Below are 20,182 nucleotides of genomic sequence, written 5' to 3' on the forward strand. Positions count from 1 at the left end.
TACTAATGGTTTTGAGAATGCATTTACTGGTTTGCAAATATTTAGGATGATTTGAGAAATGCTCCAAAGCAATAGAGAAAAGCGTCACTTGTCTTGCTTAACAGTCAGATACTTATAGCTTAGTCTTTAGGACAGTGGATGCTCTCTTAATCATATGCTGAGCTGCATTGTTTTACCTTGCCCTGCATCCGTGTCACATCCATGATGTATTTCAGGCTCATACTGAGTGTTTCTGGAATAGGATTCAGACCAGGATAAAGTGGTTATGAAAATGAAATGAGGGAACAAATAGCTTTATGCAAATTCAAATACAAAAGTTGTTTTTGTATTTTGTTTAGAGGTCTGCACAGGCTTTAAATTGATGTCTGAGCCTGCTGTCTCTGCCAAACTTGACAATCAGTTTTTTAAAATAAAGCAAGATTTTTGCAAGATGCTATATTTCAGGATTGCATACAACAGTCAGTAAACAATTACAGTTTCACCAGAGCACTGTGGCTCCATCAGCAACAGAAAAACAAGTAATTACCAGTCATGAAACCTCTTTAAAAGTAGAGTTTTCAAAAAGTTTTGCACAACTTTTTGTGACAAAAAGAGTGCATATGAGAGTTAGAATAAATCCTTAAATTAGTGCTGTATGTCTTCATTTTGAGCTTTATTTTTATGCATTATTATTATTATTATTATTATTATTATTATTATTATTTATTGGACATTATATTTCTGCGATGTACTTTTGTCTATTGCTGCTCTGTGCCCAGTGTTCCAGGGACTCTGAGCAGGATAATGTATTTACTGAGTAAATAATTGAATTAATAACACATGAATGTAAATATCATCTGCATACATACTTTTAACACAGCATACGATATGTCTATGCCAAACTCAAGTACACACACTCTTACAGATAACACATTTACTACACTGTCAGTCCTGCATTTCTGGAATCATGCACTTCTATAAATATGTGTTTGTCAGCCAACTGTGAGGTGTGTGTGTGTGTGTGTGTGTGTGTGTGTGTGTGTGTGTGTGTGTGTGTGTGAATGTAACTTGAAAAGTGAACAGCTGTTCTCAGTGTGTGATGGTTGATGAAGAAATATCTTCATGTTTATATTGAGTTCAAACCACTTCACCGAACGCAGTGGGGTTTGGTGGAAGTTCAAAGCTTTCTCAGATGTACAATGTGAAGATCAATTGAAGACGTTTTTATTCTGTATTTAAAAATCGCTTTGTTCTACCTCCCATAATGCCATGCGTATTTCTTAACAATTAAATAGTTTCTAATTTTCATTGGTTTGCATTACTGGTTTCCATTTGGAAATGGAATGATTCTATTGTCACACCCTTGTTATATAAATGCTCATATAGACACTTAAGGGCTTCTGTCTACCCAGAAACATAATGCAGTTTGGCAATTCCTACAGTACACAATCAGTATATTGTGGATATCAATGAAGGAAAAAAATGACAGATAGAATTACAGATGTAGAAACATTAAAAAAACAAAGTTAAGAGCTGTCCTTGACTTTATAAACAAGTGCTGTAAAGAACTACAAAAGCTCATTATGATACTGTGAGTGTGTGTGTATGTGTGTGCCTGTGTGTGTGTGTGTGTGTGTGTGTGTGTGTGTGTGTGTGTGTGTGTGTGTGCGTGCTTCACCCAAGGACTGAAAATGCCTTGTATTGGGTGGGAGAGAATATGAGTGAAAGAACTGTGTGTATGCAAAGGTCTTGTTATGAGTGTGTGTGTGTGTGTGTGTGTGTGTGTGTGTGTGTGTGTGTGTGTGTGTGTGTGTGTGTAAGTGAGTGTGTGTGTGTGTGTGTGTGTCTGTGTGTGTGTGTGTGTGTGGGTCTGCCTAAGAGGTTACAGTAGCATTGTTCTGGTACATTCCATAATACAAAGAGGCTTTGTTGCTGAAACACACACACACACACACACACACACACACACACACACACACACACACACACACACACACACACAAGTATTATACACACACACACACACACACTAATATTTGTCTCTGAAATAAACATAAATTGCCAAAAAGCAATAGCATTAAAAACACTGAGCTGCAACAGACACAGTGACTGTGAGGAGCTTTTAATAACTACTAAGGTGCACAAACAGGAAATCTTTTTCTGACTTTCTGAGGAAGTCTTTTCATACTCAAGGTACTGTGTGTGTGTGCGTGCGTGCGTGCGTGTGTGTAGGCTACTTTTTATTGTGTTAATTAATCCATAATAATGATTTCCAAGTCATATACTTTAGTAAGATCATACCCTTCTTTCTGGATTAATACATGCAAATTAGTAATCGCCTAAATACTGAATAACTTTCTTAGTGGATTCACTAATGAATTCCATTGCAACACATAAAACATTCTTGTATATTCTTCTTCAATATGATTAATACTCTTTAATTTTTTAAATAGAGTAGTCAGGGATCAACATAAAATGTCAGGAAAGTGAAAACTTATTAAGGTTTTAAAGTAAATATCCTCTTTTACTGTTTTATTTAAGACATAAAGATAAAGAATACAATTAGCATCTAAAGTAAAAAAATATACTTCAATTACCTTGGATGTGAACATTAAAAAAGGAAACAATTTTGAAAATGTAACTGATTTATTCTGTTCAAGGTATTATTGGATCTTCATCAAAATATGAAGAAACTAGAGTGCCTGATGAAAACACAGAGGAGAAAAGAAATTCCATTATTCTAGTGACCGGAGCTTAGGACTGAACTGCTGTGAGGCAGAAATGCTATGAAATGTCTCTGTCACTGTTGTGTATTTCACCCTTTAGCATGCAACACAAATAAAGAAGTTTGAGCATGATGACATGACTTTCAAAACACATAAAGTGCATTGAAAGTATTCTCTCATGGTAGTTTAACTGTTTTAAATAGATTTGTTTGTATTTTATATATATATATATATATATATATATATATATATATATATATATATATATATATATTATAAGATTACATGTATTATGTATATACTGTATATATATATATATATATATATATATATATATATATATATATATATATATATATATATATATATAGTATTTCATTACAGCTCAACAATGTGTTAGGTCTGTGATCAGATTTGTGTGAGATGTCAGTCTTTAAATGCCTCTTCTGGCTATAAATGGCACTACACACAGAGTGGGTGATATGATTATTGTTCTTATTCATGTATTATTTCATTTACATCATCATAACTTTCACATAAGGGCTATTAAAACAACCTGCAAAGTTATTAATCTTAAAAAGAAGCTGATTGAAACATATATTTTTGTACTGTGTATAATATACACTTCTGAGTTTAAATAAAAACTCATTGAATAAATTAATAAAAAGCAATAGAGTTTATATAAGTTAAATACGATTTTGAGTATGCCACATCACTCACATCTTATTACAAGCACCCTATTAGCCAATAAAAAGGCGCAGATTAAAAGACCAGCCTTGTTGATTTGACATCACTCTGTTAAAGAGGAAGGAACTGATGGTTTAGAAGACTAGCCCAAGTTGATGAGTTAAAATTTTAAGCTGAGGGGTTGTTTTGGGTGTATTTTATTGGTTGTGTGCAGGATATTACAAATTGCAACCTCCGCTCAAAAGCCTGTCCTCTGGTAAAATGTATTTAAAATGTTGTGAAATAAATGTTGAAATATGTCTACATTGTTTACAATTATGACATTTGTCAGTCAGAACTACTAGTATTGCTTTTAGTAGAGCCTCCTTTGGCAGAAATAACAGCCTCTAGATGCTTCCTATAGCCTGTAATGAGTGTGTGGATTCTGGATGAATGTATTTTGGACCATTCCTCCTTACAAAACATCTCCAGTTCAGATAGGTTTGATGGTTGCCTAACATGGACAGCCCGCTTCAAATCACCCCACAGATGTTCAATGACTTTCAGGTCTGGGGACTGGCATGGCCATTTCAGAACATTGTACTTGTTCCTCTGCATAAATGCCTGAGTAGGTTTTGAGCAGTGTTTTGGGTCGTTGTCTTGTTGAAATATCCAGTGTCATCAGTTATTTGATAGATCTAAATGAAATTGCTGATCCAAAACCCAAATATTTAAAAATGAAAATCATGGACATTGTCAGGGTTTTGCATACAACTGTACCTTCATAGCTGTCATTTAACTAACTAGTATTAGCAGCTTAACTGGTAGAAGCTCCAACAGATCAAAACAGTATACAAAGATAGATCAGTAAAAGGCCCCTTTGCTTCTTCTTTTGTAAAGACCACAAGCAGATAAGTGTAGTGTATTGAATAATGTAAATCTGTTATGGGACAGTACCACTAATACATAAAGAGGACATCATAGTATTGTCTCATTTACTCTGAGGCTGAGTGCATAGACATTACACACAAACTTCGGTTTATTAAATACTCTAGCTAATCTTCATAAATGTGTCATATAATATTCAATAGCATTAAACATAATATTTTTTTTATTACTGTATTATATTGGACACTTCACTTCCAGACTCACATGTGCTATGTATACACAATATCCAGGTTACGTATGTAACCCTGGTTCCCTTGTCCATGCTCTTAGAGGCTGCCACTGACCCTGAAGAGAGCAGGGTGACCAGAGGACTTATAGGAGGATGCAATTGCATCGACAATCCACCTGCGAATCATCTACTTGTTTGCAGAGAGGCCATAGCAGGCTATAGCAGATGAACAGTTGTTCCGACTTCCTCCACCGACTCGTTCTGTGGACATAAGTGTTCAGTGCTTGCACCAGACACAGCCGGTTCAGTTTTTCCTGGTGTGGGGCCTAAAAAGGAGGAGGATAAAATGCCTGCAGCCTAACAGGTCGTGGGATGACCAAGGCAACCTTAGAAATGTAACCCGTTCCAGGGTACAAGAAAGCACTGGCCATGCCTGGAGTAAACTCCAGAAAAGAGGGGCCAAGGAAAGGGCCTGCAAATCCCTAACTCTTTTAGAAGAGCAAATGGCCAGGAGGAACACAGTCTTGACTGTGAGATGCCTCTATGATGCCTTGGCCAACAGCTTTAAGGGGGGTCGGATAAAGCCTCTAATACAACAGCCAAGTCCCACACAGGCACTTTAGGTCGCACAGGTGGAGAAAAGGCATCACTAGCGGGTCTCTGCCCAGTGATTGCCCTGCCACAGGGGCATGATATGCCAAAATGGCGGACGTGTAGACTTTGAGGGTGGCAAACTGTTGGCGAACTGTTCCTTAAGCAGCACTGATCAATCCGGGCAGTTAACTGAATCTAATCGTTGCTGATCTCACCATACACTGAACAGATGCCATCTCACGGCATACAACCTCCTCGTAGAGGGAGCTCTGGCTTGGAGAATAGTCTCTGCCACCTCGGTGGAGAGACTGGAATCTCGGAGCTGTGCCCCGTCTAGGGCCATAGCCTCCACAACTCTGGGCGAGTGTGAACTATTGCGCCCCCTGCCTGAGAGAGAAGATCCCTCCTGAGAGGAACTCTCAGGGAGGGTGTTCAAGAAGGGCTTCCAGGTCTATAAACCATGGTTTGCCTGTCAGCACTAGAGGGGCGTTCAGCAGTACGGCCCTGTCCCTTTTGGAAAGATCCGATAGGGTGAGCCATAAGTGCCTTTCAGTGGAAGCCAGGGCTGCTATAGACCGGCCAACAGCAATAGCGGTCTCCTTTGTGGCCCAGAGAGCTAAATCCACCGTGCGGCAGAGCTGCTGGACCTCTTGGCCACCCGAGATGCCCCCCACGTCTAACTCTCATCAGCTTAATACACCTGCAACTCCCTTTGGTGTGCAGGCATGCAGCGGCTTGCCCGGCTGAGGCGTAAGCTTTACCCACCAGCGCCAACTGTATTATGCAGAGGCTTGGTGGGCAATGTCGTGGTCTTGAGAGACGATGCGAAAACCCAGGGAGAGATAGCTGGCTAGCGTCTCTTCAACCTGGGGAACCGACCCATAACCATGTTCTTTTAGTCCCATAACGTTGGAGTACAATTCTTCTTTGGGACTAAATAGTCACCCCGCCTGTGAGCACTTTCCATTGGACGGATTATACACGTGATTCAGAGTGTGGAAGCGTTCCCAAGCCGTTGTGGATGCAGCTAGAGTTGCTGAAAGGGAACCATAGCTCATGCTATGCAGTGTTTAGCCAGTTCTTTTTTTCATGTCTGAAAAAGGAAAATTATAACTTTTAATGTAAATGATATGTCATATGTCGTATGAGTAAATAAAGACTAGAGAGCAGTAAATTGAGCACGCAAACACAGTATTGGCAAGCATCTAAAACTTCACTGTTGATCATAATGGTGAAGTGTCTATAATTAACTTGCTATATCAGAGGTCACATCCTTCTAAAAGAAGTCAATGCTAAACTGAAAATTAATCCTTCAATTAATTGCTTTTAGACAGCATTTGTGTCATCAGAACATTGTGTATTTGTATACAACAAACATATAAACTTTATTTCTCATTGCTTGAAAGTTTATTAGCTTATCAATAATCTTGAAACCTAATGAATCCATCAAGGTAAAACTATTTATCATAAAGAAATGAAGCTACTTAATTAAGTAGAAAGTTAGATTGATAAACTAGCTGTGAGGCACATTACTTTGTCTTGTGACATATTGTACTGTATAGGACTTGTTTTTCCAAACAAACTTATGTGATTACACTGAGGAAAAAACACATTAATTAATTAATTAATTGTAATCATTCTGCTTTATCTTTATAGCTCCATTTATTATGCTATTTCAATAGGGAAATATTTGCTTAAAATATTTTGTATATCACTCAGAAAACTGGACAACCTGGAGGAAACACGCAGACATGGAGAGAATATACACATGCTGCTCAGAAATTGGTAAAAAAATATATGGCATGTCATTATGGAATTTCCTTTGTATTATAACAGATACAATTTGGGATCATGCTAATTCTGGCCAAATATACTTTCTTTCCAGGGTCATGTGGTAGTGTACCTGTAGTTGACGAAGCTGTGACTTACATAACAATCACATGGGTGGAAGAAATTTCTTTGGAAATTCTGTGAGAAAAATATAAAAATTTTTAGATTAATAGAGGCAAAGAATATAGTTGCTGTGTGACAGTAAAATAGGGTCAGTGGAAACCTTTGCGTGTGTGTTTGTGTGTGTGTGAGTGTGTGTGTGTGTGTGTGTGTGTGTCCGTGCATAAAAAGGAGAGAGAGGGAGAGAGAGAGATTATGTGGCTCCAGATGTTTCCTGTATTCCCAGTTTTATTTTACGTGGACTGCACTAGGCAGACCCAATTGATGTACCGAAGCAACTGTGTGTGTGTGTGTGTGTGTGTGTGTATGTGTATGTGTGTAGGTAGGTAGGTAGAAGATATTATTAAATTATTGTTTCCGTTTGTTACCATCTCTCATTATTTTCATTGTTAGAATAATAACCAAAAATGGCATCTTCACCTGATTGGTGCTTTTATTCAAAGCAAACTAAATTTAATAAGAGGTGTATATGGAAATGTGGAGCAGAAACAAATTGAAATGTTTAGGCTACTATTTCCCTAAAATGACTCATTTAATTATCTACAAGTTTAAAAAAGTTAATGCTATATCTTTTTCTTACATGGTTAGTTTACGTAATAGTAATTGAACAGATGTCGTAGCTGACTTGAGTTAACATTTTATTTTCAAAAAGACATTGATAACTTATATGGCGAAAAGTCTGTGAATAATTGACCATTACTCCGAAGTCCAGATCCTAGTCCGTCTTTACTATTAAATATTGGTAAAATGATCAGTATGAATAAGGTCAGCCTTTTCTGTATGGCCAGGTGTTCATCTACTTGTAATGTATATATGTTGTAATAAGGCTGGCTAATACATAGATGACCTAAAAGCCACAGAATTAAACAATAAGCATACGTGTTTAAATATATATAGGTGCATTACATTTCATTCTCATTTTTTACAGGAAACATTTGGAGAGCCTAACAAAAACGACCAAGTAACACCAATGCACATGCAGGGTTTTAGAGCGTCAGCCCGCATACACATCCTGTGTCTACACACACACACATGCACACACATATATCTGTAGCTCTTTCCTTCCTGTCCTCCTGTGCACTGACGGAGTGGGTGAACTTTATTACATTTTGTGATGCACTTTATCATGTGTTTGAGATGATTCTAGCAATAGAAAGGGACTTTATAAGTGAGGTACAGTATTGTGACTGAGTGGAACTTGGGACTGATCTTGGAGATGGTGGAGGAGAAGATGGGTGGATGCTGGAGCAACACCAAGGTGAACCTAGCTTTATGTTGATATGTTGATTATGTTGATTCCTAGTAATCCTGAACTGTAATTTATACTGCTGATTAGTAACAGATTCAACATTGTGGAAAATCGCATTTCAGGTGTTATTTTTTCTTAATTCTTTTTGTCAGAAAAACAATGGTATGTAGATAAAGGTACTCGTGAAGGAATTACTGAGTTTTAGATGCAGTATGATGCTCTATAAAAGACTGTGTTTCTTTGGATAAAGTTTATGATGACATGATATGAGGTTGACCAGTGACAAAATTTAACTGAGGTGAACTGTCTTAATGGGAGTTCTTTCTCACTATGGTGATTACAATTAAGAGCTCAGTAATTGTACCTGAAAATAAGGCATATTTAAAACCTTATGTAGTTGGTTGTTCATATATTTAACTGTAATCAGACTCTACTAATTTAAACATCATGAATAAGGCATCATGCAACATGCAAAATGTGTTTATCTGACTTTTATATTAACATTTGACTGAGTATTATGCATTAAAGAAGAATGTTGTTGCAATGACGTCATGCTTTTTAGACCATTCGGACCGCAATTATGAGTTCATTAGTAAATTCTTATATCATTTACAGACAGTCTATGTTAAATCTTAGAAGGTTACCAAGTAAACAGGTAAGTGCCTAAACTATCCACATGACAAAAATGCCTCAGTAATTTAATTGTATTAATTTTTAGTAATCAATTTTGTTATTCTACTCTATATTTTATATCTCGAACTAGTTACATTTCTCGACATTGGCTACCTAGGGAACAAAATTGGCAAAAATGGCATCTGCCTTTACAGTAACACTGTCTAATCTTAGGAATGAGTTAATTTAAGCCGAAAAGCACATAGCACCTTCCTGCAAGTACCGCAACATGAAAATATACAGTTGACTTGCAGCATGTCTTGGCAGGGTGTTAGCCTTTACCCTTCTCCGCTGGAAGTTGTATTATGATAGGAAAAAACTGATGGGAAATGGGATTAGTGAGAAAATGGAGGGGGTGGGGATGTGATGACACAAAATAAATGCATCCTTGAACACAATTTTATTATTGCAACTTTACTGTTTAGCTGGCAGTATGTTGGCAAACTGTTATACCCTGATGCATATAACCATGGGAATGTCTTCAAGTATCAGGTTAAGATATTTTGGTCAAGAATGAAAGAATACAAATTTTTATTCATTATACACTTTTACCCAAAGTATACAGAAAGGTATTTTTTCTTTCTACATGCACTCAGCTTTTCATTAGTGTAATACCAACCTAACTAACAGTGATATAATAATAATTACAAATATTTGTTTACTTCTCTGACTACACACTAACCCTAAACATATAATGTCAGAGTAATTTTTATTTTATTTTATGATACTCTTGATTGCCAATAGTATTTACATACAATTTACTATTTTGGAATTTCAAATCACATGAAATTTGTGCCTTTAGCTTTTAGTCATGAGTTGGTTTGATTTCACAATGCACATACGGTCAATAAATAAAGTGGTCATGTAGGTCTTAAAAGAGCAGCAATTATAAGCAAATAACAAAATAAGAACATCTTTAGTATAACATTTAGCTTTTCTCTCTTCATTTGTTGGTTAAAATATTTAAACCAGTTTAGCATCTCACATCTGCATTAAATTTATACACAATTTTTGCTGTAATCATACACGAAAATAGTCAGTTCAATACAGCGTCAGACTCTCAAATGTGATTTCTGTGCACTTATATTCCCAAATAAACCACAATGAGGAAAGAAACACCCCAGTGTATTATTCAACCTGACAAGACATTGGAGACCATACTATTTTGTTTTATTTGAAAAACATTTATGATATTTGGCAGACACAAAGACTTTATTTAGAGCTCTATAAATAAATTAATTCTGGTACTGAAATGCAAAAACCACTAATAAGACCACTTTAAGTCCCACTCTGTCACTTAAAACCTATTAGCTCTGTTTTTTTGTCAAAGCTTAGATATTAGATCAGAGTTTAGATCATATTTCCCTGAAATCATACAGTGAGACAGCTGATACTGTAGGTGTTAGACTGTGAATGGTAATCAGATTGGCTGATTTGGTTGTAGACATTTTCAATCAATGCATTAGACTGCATTAGATGACCTATGCTTTTATCTTGAGTTATCTGAGAATCTGAATCTGTGTGTGGTGCATCAGGCTTTCAGGTGGATGATGCTGAGAGAGCATGAGGTTTTTTATTCTTTAGATGTTATTTAGCTTTTTCTTATGTAACTTTCATGATAAGACAATGTGCTGCTCCTTTTGTTCTCTCTTTATCATCCTTTCTTCCTTCCTCAGTCCAGTTTAGACTTGCTCCTTTCCTTTCACAAACTGATACTAATGGTTACAGTATCTCTCTCTCTCTCTCTCTCTCTCTCTCTCTCTCTCTCTCTCTCGCTAGCTATCTCTCACTTTTCCAACTGATTCACATATATTATCCCCATATAGTTTCTCATGATCATTTCCATTTTATGTTAATAGCCTTTAGCCTTCTTAAACTGCCAATATAACACATCTGCCTCAACTGTACAATGTAAACTATCTCTATGGCTGTTTTTTGCATCACATTGACTTGTAGGAGGAGAATTTGCTTGTGTTTTGAATGTATGAGGATTTTTTGTTATTGAAAAGGAAAGTGGGACTGTTAAGATCTGATTTGTCTTTGAATTGTCACTGAGACATAGAATTCTAAAGAGCACTGACATTTCAAACACGCCAATGACTAAATGGGGGTTTCCTCTAAACAGCAGCAACTACAAATTTCTGTTGCTGGAGAATCTGGTACTTTCTGAAACCTACCTTTAGGGCTGGGTTGGTATTCATTATTGTTGCATACTAAAATATCCAGATGTTGTAAATTCAACATTCAATGGAAGGAAGAAATGTAAAAAATTAACTGGTTTTATTGGACCAGGTGTGTTTATACTTTTATTCCACTAATTTTCATTTCTTATAAACCATATTTGATTTTTTATCATTATATATTTTAAACAACAGTAGGGATTTTGGCAATGTGTTTAAATTAAACTCTTACCCTAGAGTTAAATGTGTTTGTTTCTTCAGAAAGAAACTGCCAGCTTGAACTAAACCAGCTTAAACTAAGCAAAACCCTGATTAGATGGGATCATTTTAAATAGAACATTTGAAAATTGGGGGAGTGGTAGCACAGTGGTTAAGGTTCAAGCTCCAGTATTGCCCAGCTGCCACTCTTGGGCCCTTGAGCAAGACCCTTAACCCTCTGTGAGCTTCAGGGGTGCTGTATCATGGCTGACCTCAGGTTCTAAACAAGCTGGGATGTGCAAAGAAAATAATTTCACTGTGATATAATGTATATTTGACAAATAAAGGCTATTCTAAATTAAAATTTTAATAAATAAGTAAATAATACACTTGTACATAATGTGGATCTGAGGGATTAACAAGTAAGACTACTTGAAAATAGTCTTAAAAAAATAAATTTAATAATTTGGTCCACAGTGGTCCATTTGACATTATATGCCCAAACAACAACATTTCACTACTTTAAAAGGCAGGGCTGAAGAAAACATACTGAATTTCAGCCTTACCCTTAGCCTCATGGGGGTATAAACGCTCTAAACTTAAAATTAAAAATCAGGCTCTGCCTTATAATAATAGATTGACCTTTCATATTTTTTGCAAATTGAAACATGTTTTGGATATCATTCACATTTACAAGATTGCTATTAATGTGATAAAAAAATTCAGATTGGGCTAAAATCTTGGGAGGAGTATGCAAAAGATCTTAAAATAGTGAATTCTAGATACAACTTTTTATATTTTCCCCTGGATTCCTTGAAACAAAAATCCTCTAGAATTCCCCAGTTAAAGATCTCTAAGGTTTCTATTTCAATTTACAAAATACATGGTGCCAAATTATTAGCAAGTCTCTGAGGGGGACTTCCCTTGCTAAAATGTATTTGCTGTTTTTCTGTTGGGTTTCTGTCTGTCTGTCATATATATATATATATATATATATATATATATATATATATATTTCTATATTTCTATATTTCTTACTTTCTGTAAAAAAAAATAAAGAAAATATATGCATTGGTAATCGTTCACTGAAATCAACAGCAGTGACTAAAAATGTAATTGTTTACTGCTGCTGTTATTTGCTGATTTTAGATTTACTGTTTGTTTTAATTGAATCCACAACTATGTTGGGATCGAGCTAATTGTGCAACCTGATGCTTGCGAGTCAAGACAGAACATACCTAGTGCGGCTGTCCCGAAGTCGCAGTTTACATAATAGCACCTCATTAAACTACACCTCATTAATGTTGGTAGTCTCACAGACACTCCACCTACACACAGTGTAGGTGGAGTGTCTGTGAGACTACCAACATTAACACTACCCTGTTTATAAACTGGTGAACCAGTGAACAAGCATAATGTGCTAATTTTTGTGTAATTTTTTTTCTCTAGGATCAGTTTGATAACTTGGAGAAGCACACTGGGTGGGGTATAGATTTTGTGGAGCGCTACACCAAATTTGTCAAAGAGCGATCTGAGATCGAACTCAACTATGCAAAGCAGATCAGGTGAGTTGTGACTTTTAATTTTGTGTATATGTGTGTGTTTCTGTGTGTGTGTCTGTGTGTGTGCGTGCGTGTGTGTGTGTGTGTGTGTGTGTGTATGTGTGTGTGTGTGTGTGTGTGTGTGTGTGTGTGTGTGTGTGTGTTTTGCTATAAATAGGGGCATAATACGGATACACAGATGCATTTACATCAGCTTTTTTTTAGCTGATGGGTTTTTTTCAAAGCATCTTACAATTACTCAACTGTACACTGTAAACTTAGTTGTTGTCAACTATCAACTTTGCCTTGTTACAATCTCGTTAGCCATCTGTACCCTAGTGAACAGAGTGATGCTACTGCTACTGCTAATACATTTTTAGTGTGTTCTTAAATCGATAATAGCAGCTATTGAGCATCTGTTAATATCAATCATTCTTCCTCATTCAGTTCAGCTCATCCAGTAAAGAATAATTTACAAAAAAACTCTCGACTCGAGAGCTAATGTAGAGGTTTTAATTTGCTAGTTTCAGGAACACAAGTATTGGCATGGTAACAAGGTATGCTCCTTTAAATAATCCTGATTTAAATAAAGATTATATTGATGATTCACTCTGCTTTACACACTTGCTTTGAATCCCCTTAAAACCCCATGGAGCTGTCAGTTGGTAAACTGCCTTAATCCCCTAGAGAGTGAGATATTGCATTGCTCAACCGCACACACAAACATACCTACACACCTACACACACACACACACACACACACACACGCACACACACACACACACACACACACACAGCAGTCCCAGATGTGATTTTTATGAAAATCTTCTCTTGCATACAATTTATATCTTTTTAAACATTTCAAATTGATTTATTGCAGCATTGTTAGAAATATTTAATACATATTTAAAAGGCATTCAAAGGAAAATAAAAGCCAAACTTTACAGGTTTCAAGCTCAATTCATGTTGTCATACACATTGTTCACCTTAACATACACATTGTTCACGTTAACTGTTAAATTTTGTAAAGCTGCTTTGAGACAATATCTGTTGTGAAAAGCGCTATAGAAATAAACTTGACTTGACTTGACTTGACTCATCTTAAGCCTTGTACATTTGTATTATTTTTTTAAACCATTATTAATACTGTCCACATTGAGAATTACAGTTGAACAGACTGGTTTCTATAGTAATGATAGAGGGATGTAAGTTCACAGGAGAGTTCCACCTTCTGCATTGTACATTTGCTTTTTAAACAGCACATCTGCTTATATCTTATAACAGCAGTGAAGTTTGCAGTAGTAACGACAGACCGGTTTAAGGTGGAGGTTTTATTGCATCAAGGATCTGCTCTGAACCCTTTCTTGTTTGCAGTCATGAATGACAGGTTGACGGACGAGGTCAGACAGGAGTCATTGTGGACTATGATGTTTGCAGATGATATTGTGATTTTTGGTGAGAGTAGGGAGCAGGTTGAGAAGAGCCTGGAGAGGTGGAGGTACATGCTGGAGAGAAGGAAAATGAAAGTCACTAGGAGTAAGACAGAGTACATGTGTGTGAATGAGAGGGAGGGCAGTGGAGTGATGCAGTTGCAGGGAGAAGAGGTGGTGAGAGTGGAGGAGCGAAGAAAAGAGTGCAGGCAGGGTGGAGTGGGTGAAGAAGAGTGATAGCAGGAGTGATTTGTAATAGAAGGGTATCTGCAAGAGTGAAAGGGAAAGAGTTAAAGATGCTGAGATTTTCATTGGGAGTGACGAGGAAGGACAAGATTAAAAATGAGTTTATAACGGACAGCACATGTAGGATGTTTTGGGGACAAAGTGAGAGAATCCCGGTTGAGATGGTTGGACATGTGCAGAGGAGGGACATAGGGTATATCGGTAGGAGAATGCTGAGGATGGAGCCGCCAGAAAGGAGGAAAAGAGGAAGGCCAAAAAGGAGGTTCATGGATGTGGTAAAGGAAGACATGCAGGTAGTTGGTTTGAAAGAAGCAGATGTAGAGGACAGAGTAATATGGAGAAGGATGATCCGCCGTGGTGACCCCATTGGGAGCAGCCGAAAGAAGAAAAAGAAGAAGAAGATCTATTTTTTTGCTAATTTAGAATCATTGAAGATAAAGAAACTTAATGTGATTAAATGAGTGTAGCTTTTTAAATGATCAAACTATAAGTTGCCAAACAATTATTTTCAAATAAAAGTTAAAAAAAGGTTTTTAAACAAAGGTTTACACTATAAAATGTGTATTTAATTTAAGTGGAGCTTTATGATGGTTCATGGGCAGGCTGTAATTAATTCTTTACTAAATATTGTAGGTAACATGATGTTGAGGGTGGTGTAACTTAGTTGCTAAGCAGTAACTATTTTATTTTACATTAACTTTATATTAAAGTACAAATGCTGGTTGATAGATGTTTACCTGTACTTCTACTACTGGCTTTTCCATGTGCTTACTTTGCAAGTCTTGCCAGGTTTAATAGAATAATACATAGTTACAAAGAAATTATTTGGGTTGTACAAAAATGAAGATTATTTGAAATCTTTGCTAATTGTGTGTTATTGATTTGTTATTTTAGAAATTTGTCTAAAAAGTACCAACCTAAGAAGAATGCCAGGGAAGAAGAAGAGAGCAAGTAAGTCTAACAAAATTTGTTATTTTTAAAAAATATTTTTAAATACTTTATTGATCCCACAAAGAAATTGTTAAATCATAGAGGTGATGTTCTGATGGAGAGGAAATAAATGACTTATAATTGTAAATTCAGCAGTAACTGATAGATAGTGGCCAGTCTGAAAGCTGCTGTCGCTTGAAGGATGCTAGTCCAGTTAGTTCACTTGTGATGTCATTTCCTGTGTTAGATACACTTGGTGCCGTGCATTTCTGGCATCCCTTAATGAGATGAATGACTACGCCGGGCAGCACGAGCTTGTTGCGGAGAACATGACATCACAGATCATCACTGAGCTCACGCGGTACACACAAGACCTCAAAACAGAGAGAAAATCAGTAAGTCTTACGAACACAAATCCTTTTCATTAAACATTTGTCTATTAAATAGATAGATTCACTACATTCTTTACTGATATTGTATTGGCTTTTTGCTACTGCTAAATGTAGTGATTGCACAAATGAGTGCAAGTGAGGTTTCTGACTTGGATAAGAATAGTCAGCTTTCTAGCTCATCCTGCTTAATTTATTTCTTCTTAACTCTCTCTCTCTCTCTCTCTCTCTCTCTCTCTCTCTCTCTCTCTCTTACTCTCTCTATTTCTCCTGTGTGTGTATGTGTGTGTGAGACTGGACACTGAAATCAAGTACACATACCTGTGAACACAATTAAATGAAAATAATATTTAGGCATCACACACGCCTAAATATTATTTTCATTTAATTGTGTTCACAGGTATGTGTACTTGATTTCAGTGTCCAGTCTCTCTCACACACACACACACACACACACACACACACACACACACACACACACACACACACACACACACAGTGTTTCCACCCTCTCCAGATATAAGTTTCTGATCCCAATAAAGACATGAAAGGAAAAAAATACACCAATATTCAATGCCGCCAGTGTAGACCGGCACTAATACAACTCTGCATGTGTGTGTGTGTGTGTGTGTGTGTGTGAGAGTGATTGAGTGCACAGGGCTTCTATGAAAGCAGTATATTTACATGCTCATCTGTGTGAACCTTTTTCTTCTGGAGCATTAACAGTGATAGGGTCTGGTCGAGGCCAAGAATATTCCTGCCCAATAGGTACAGTTATGGGAAAAAGAGAAAACACTCTCCTTCAATTCTTTTTTTTTTATTATTATTATCTGGGTCTAAATAATAGAGATATAAAAACTACACACTTCCTATTTCCACAATGATCATGAGAATAACTAGCAGCCATGTGTTGCATAATATAAACAATATTTGGTAGTCATTAAGAAGAACTTTTGGTAATTTTGTGTTTTGTAGCACTCAGTTGTGTGTCTGTGTTATGGAAGAGTGGCAAGGAAAAAGGGACTTCTTTCAAAAAATTGATTTGCATCTAAACAAAACACAAAAAGGTTCTGGAATAATTTTCTTTAGACTGATACAGACATAGGTCCTGATGCACAAGTACATGTTTGGTGAAAGCCAAACACATAATATCACCATAAACACCTCATGCCATCTGTGAAGCATGGTGGTGGAAGGGTGATGATTTGTACTTGTTTTGCAGTCACAGGTCCTGGGAAACCTGTTGTCATTGAAACAACAATGAACTCATTTTATATCAGAATTTTCCTGAGGCAAAGATGAGGCCATTTGTCCAGGAGCTTAGCAGAGCTGAAATTAGGTCATGCAACAGAACAAGGATTCAAAGCACAGCAGCAAATCGACATCTTTATTGCTAAAGAGGAAAAATGGTGGTAAGTTCTTAAGAGAGATGTTCGTAAAGAAATGCATTTTTGTAAAGAGAAGCAGTGTTGCATTGGGCCAAATTATTGTGAGACTGAAAGACTTCTGCAGAAAATGTTTACTTCAACTTTTTAAATGTGATTTGAAATGTTATTGAATTACAGGGTGTACTTTTTTTCATAACTGGTTTCTGAATGGTGGCTTTGCTTTGAAACATTTGGTTATCCTATTGCTAATTAAAATTAAATCTGCAGCAGATGGACTTCGCCCAATGTTCTTACAATCTTGGATAATGCCCATCTAATCTGTGGTTCATAGGTCTAATATACAGCAAAGCTCTGTCCTTTTCCTTTTTCCTCCTGATCAGATACCGTCTCTGGTTTAATAAGCTGTACATCTGAACAAACCACAGAATACTTAGCAGCCTAATTGTGTGTGTGTGTGTGTGTGTGTGTGTGTGTGTGTGTGTGTGCGCGCGACTTGCTGTGTGAGGTACATTTTTATCATTTGTTTATGACATTATCCTTATAGGTCTAAAACACAACCAAATAAGCACAAGTCAAACACCAAATATGTCTTGCATGAGAGTGCATTTTATATTTCAATTTAATGTTTCTTTAACCCAAATTATAAACACAGAATTTACCACTAACAATGTGGCAGTTCATGACATTATTTGACTGAAATTATTTGACATAAATCTAATGATTCATCTAAACAAAGTTTGAAGCTTCTGAGATCAGCCAAGCTTATAGTGTACAATAACACGGTACACAGATTGTGCGTGTATACATAAGTCTGTGTGTGTGTGTGTGTTTTCCTGGTTCCTAGTTTCTCAGTGTTTGGGAGAAGTGAGAAACCTGAGGGCAGTGCAGGTTAACTAAGACAGGAAGTGCTGTCACTCCATAATGAATTGAGAATCGTTTCTTTTGTGTGAGTGGGTTAGCTCTCCTTGGGCTTATGCAAAGCATGCTCACACTCACACACACACTCTTACACACGTTCACACTCACAAAGACATACACACAGACTGTCGTGTGGGCCTAAAGGCTTTTCTAAAGGCATACATTTCTTCTTTTTCAGTTCAATTAAACATTTTTTTTTCTCCCTCTTTCTATTTCTATTTCTATTTACTGTGTGTGTATGTGTGTGTGTGTGTGTGTGTGTGTGTGTGTGTGTGTGTGTGTGTGTGTGTGTGTGTGTTGCACCAATTCTATAGACCACAGGGGCCAAAGGAAAATAAAATTTTACTGGGCTTTTCAGATTTCTTTCTATTTCTGACCAATTTTAATGCTCTCTCTCTCTCTCTCTCTCTCTCTCTCTCTCTCTCTCTCTCTCTCTCTCTCTCTATATATATATATATATATATATATATATATATATATATATATATATATATATATATGTATATATATATATATATATATATATATATATATATATATATATATATATATATATTTATAAAGGAAATATTGGGAATATGACCTTTATATACCTTTAGTGAATTCTAGTCAACTCTTCCTGGTTACTACTGAATGTAGGTATTCTGCAGAAGGTGGAAGGTAAATAAGTAGTGAATATTCTAGTAGTATTTCTATCTAAAAGATGTCATGTTCTGTTAGCTTGCTTGTTTTACTATAATGGTTGCATGAAACTGAAAATACTGCTTTGAAAAGCACATCTAGCAAATGTTAAAATAAATTTTTAATGGTTTGCTTCAAATTGTGTTAAGATACTTCTCTGCTTTCTTTCTTGCAAAAGATGACATTACATTAGATTTTGACTTAAGTTTGTCATCTGTAATTCATTCACAATTACCTGCTACCACTTTTCTGGTTCCTCTTTTTTTACTCTACTTATTTCCTCTTCCTCTTTGGATGGTGTGTCCTCTTCACTTAGACAGACCTCTGCAGATTTTGTCCTACACAATTGCACAGAATCCACAGACTCTTGAATAAATTAGTGACCACTTTTCTCTGTATATGTGTAACAATTCAGTATTTCTAATTAAAAATCCTCTACATTGTAGGGACAAATGATCAGATGCTTGATACTTTATTCGAACCTTGCTTCTAAGGGCAAAATTCACAGTTATCACACATAGTGTTAGCTTAGTGGTTGGGGCTTTTGGCTTCTTAGCTACTCATCATAATTTTGTGAATACAGACACCAGTGCCATTGTTGGGCCCTTGAGCAAAACTTCTAAAATTGTAGCTGTTAAAGTCTATACTCCCTCAAAGTTGCTTTGGATTTAAGTATCAGAATAAAGACGGTATATTAAAATAGATAATACCTATATTTACATGTGCAGGTTGTTTTGTTATTTTTTATCTTTTTTAATCTATTTACTACTATTTTGATAGAAATTTGCCTCATTACTTTCTTCATCAAACTGTAAGCATGCGTTCTTCAGAGAAGTATGCACAATAACTAAAATGTAGGCACAAGTAATTTGTTGTAAAATTAATTTTATTAGCAACATGTGCCAAATCAGAAATTCATACCGTATCGGTCGATGCCCGGGTTACCAACGACCGCCACAGGTATTGTTAGCCAACAGGGTACCGGTGGAAATTAGGCTACTGTTGACCGTAAGAAAACATGCAGGTAGTTAGTTTGAAAGAGGCAGATGTAGAGGACAGGGTAGTATGGAGACGATGATCTGCTTTGTCGACCCCTAAAGGGAGCAGCCGAAAGAAGAAGAAGAAGAAGGAGATTAGCATAGCATTTCATGCAAAATTTCTATATCTGCCTGAGTGTCATACTTTGTGCTGCTGTACATTTCTACACTACTTTGTGTTTTTTATGCAAAAAATGAAAAAATATATACAAAAAATAACTTTGTCAGTTGCTATTTGACAAGCAGTAAACGTGGGCGATGCTAAAACTCCATTTTGAATCTCCTGTTGTT

At 36.3% G+C, this 20,182-nt stretch overlaps 1 protein-coding gene across 1 annotated transcript in view; it reads left to right on the forward strand.

Annotated features, from left to right (window-relative positions):
- Positions 1 to 20,182, forward strand: part of LOC124397546 (formin-binding protein 1) — a 71,714-nt gene that overhangs the window by 11,586 nt on the left and 39,946 nt on the right. The window contains 3 exon segments of the mRNA XM_046867084.1: positions 12,781 to 12,896; positions 15,443 to 15,499; positions 15,726 to 15,873. Coding sequence (XP_046723040.1) covers positions 12,781 to 12,896; positions 15,443 to 15,499; positions 15,726 to 15,873 — 321 coding nt within the window.

Source organism: Silurus meridionalis, chromosome 15 (assembly GCF_014805685.1).
Source record: "Silurus meridionalis isolate SWU-2019-XX chromosome 15, ASM1480568v1, whole genome shotgun sequence".
Classification (NCBI taxonomy): Eukaryota; Metazoa; Chordata; class Actinopteri; order Siluriformes; family Siluridae; genus Silurus; species Silurus meridionalis.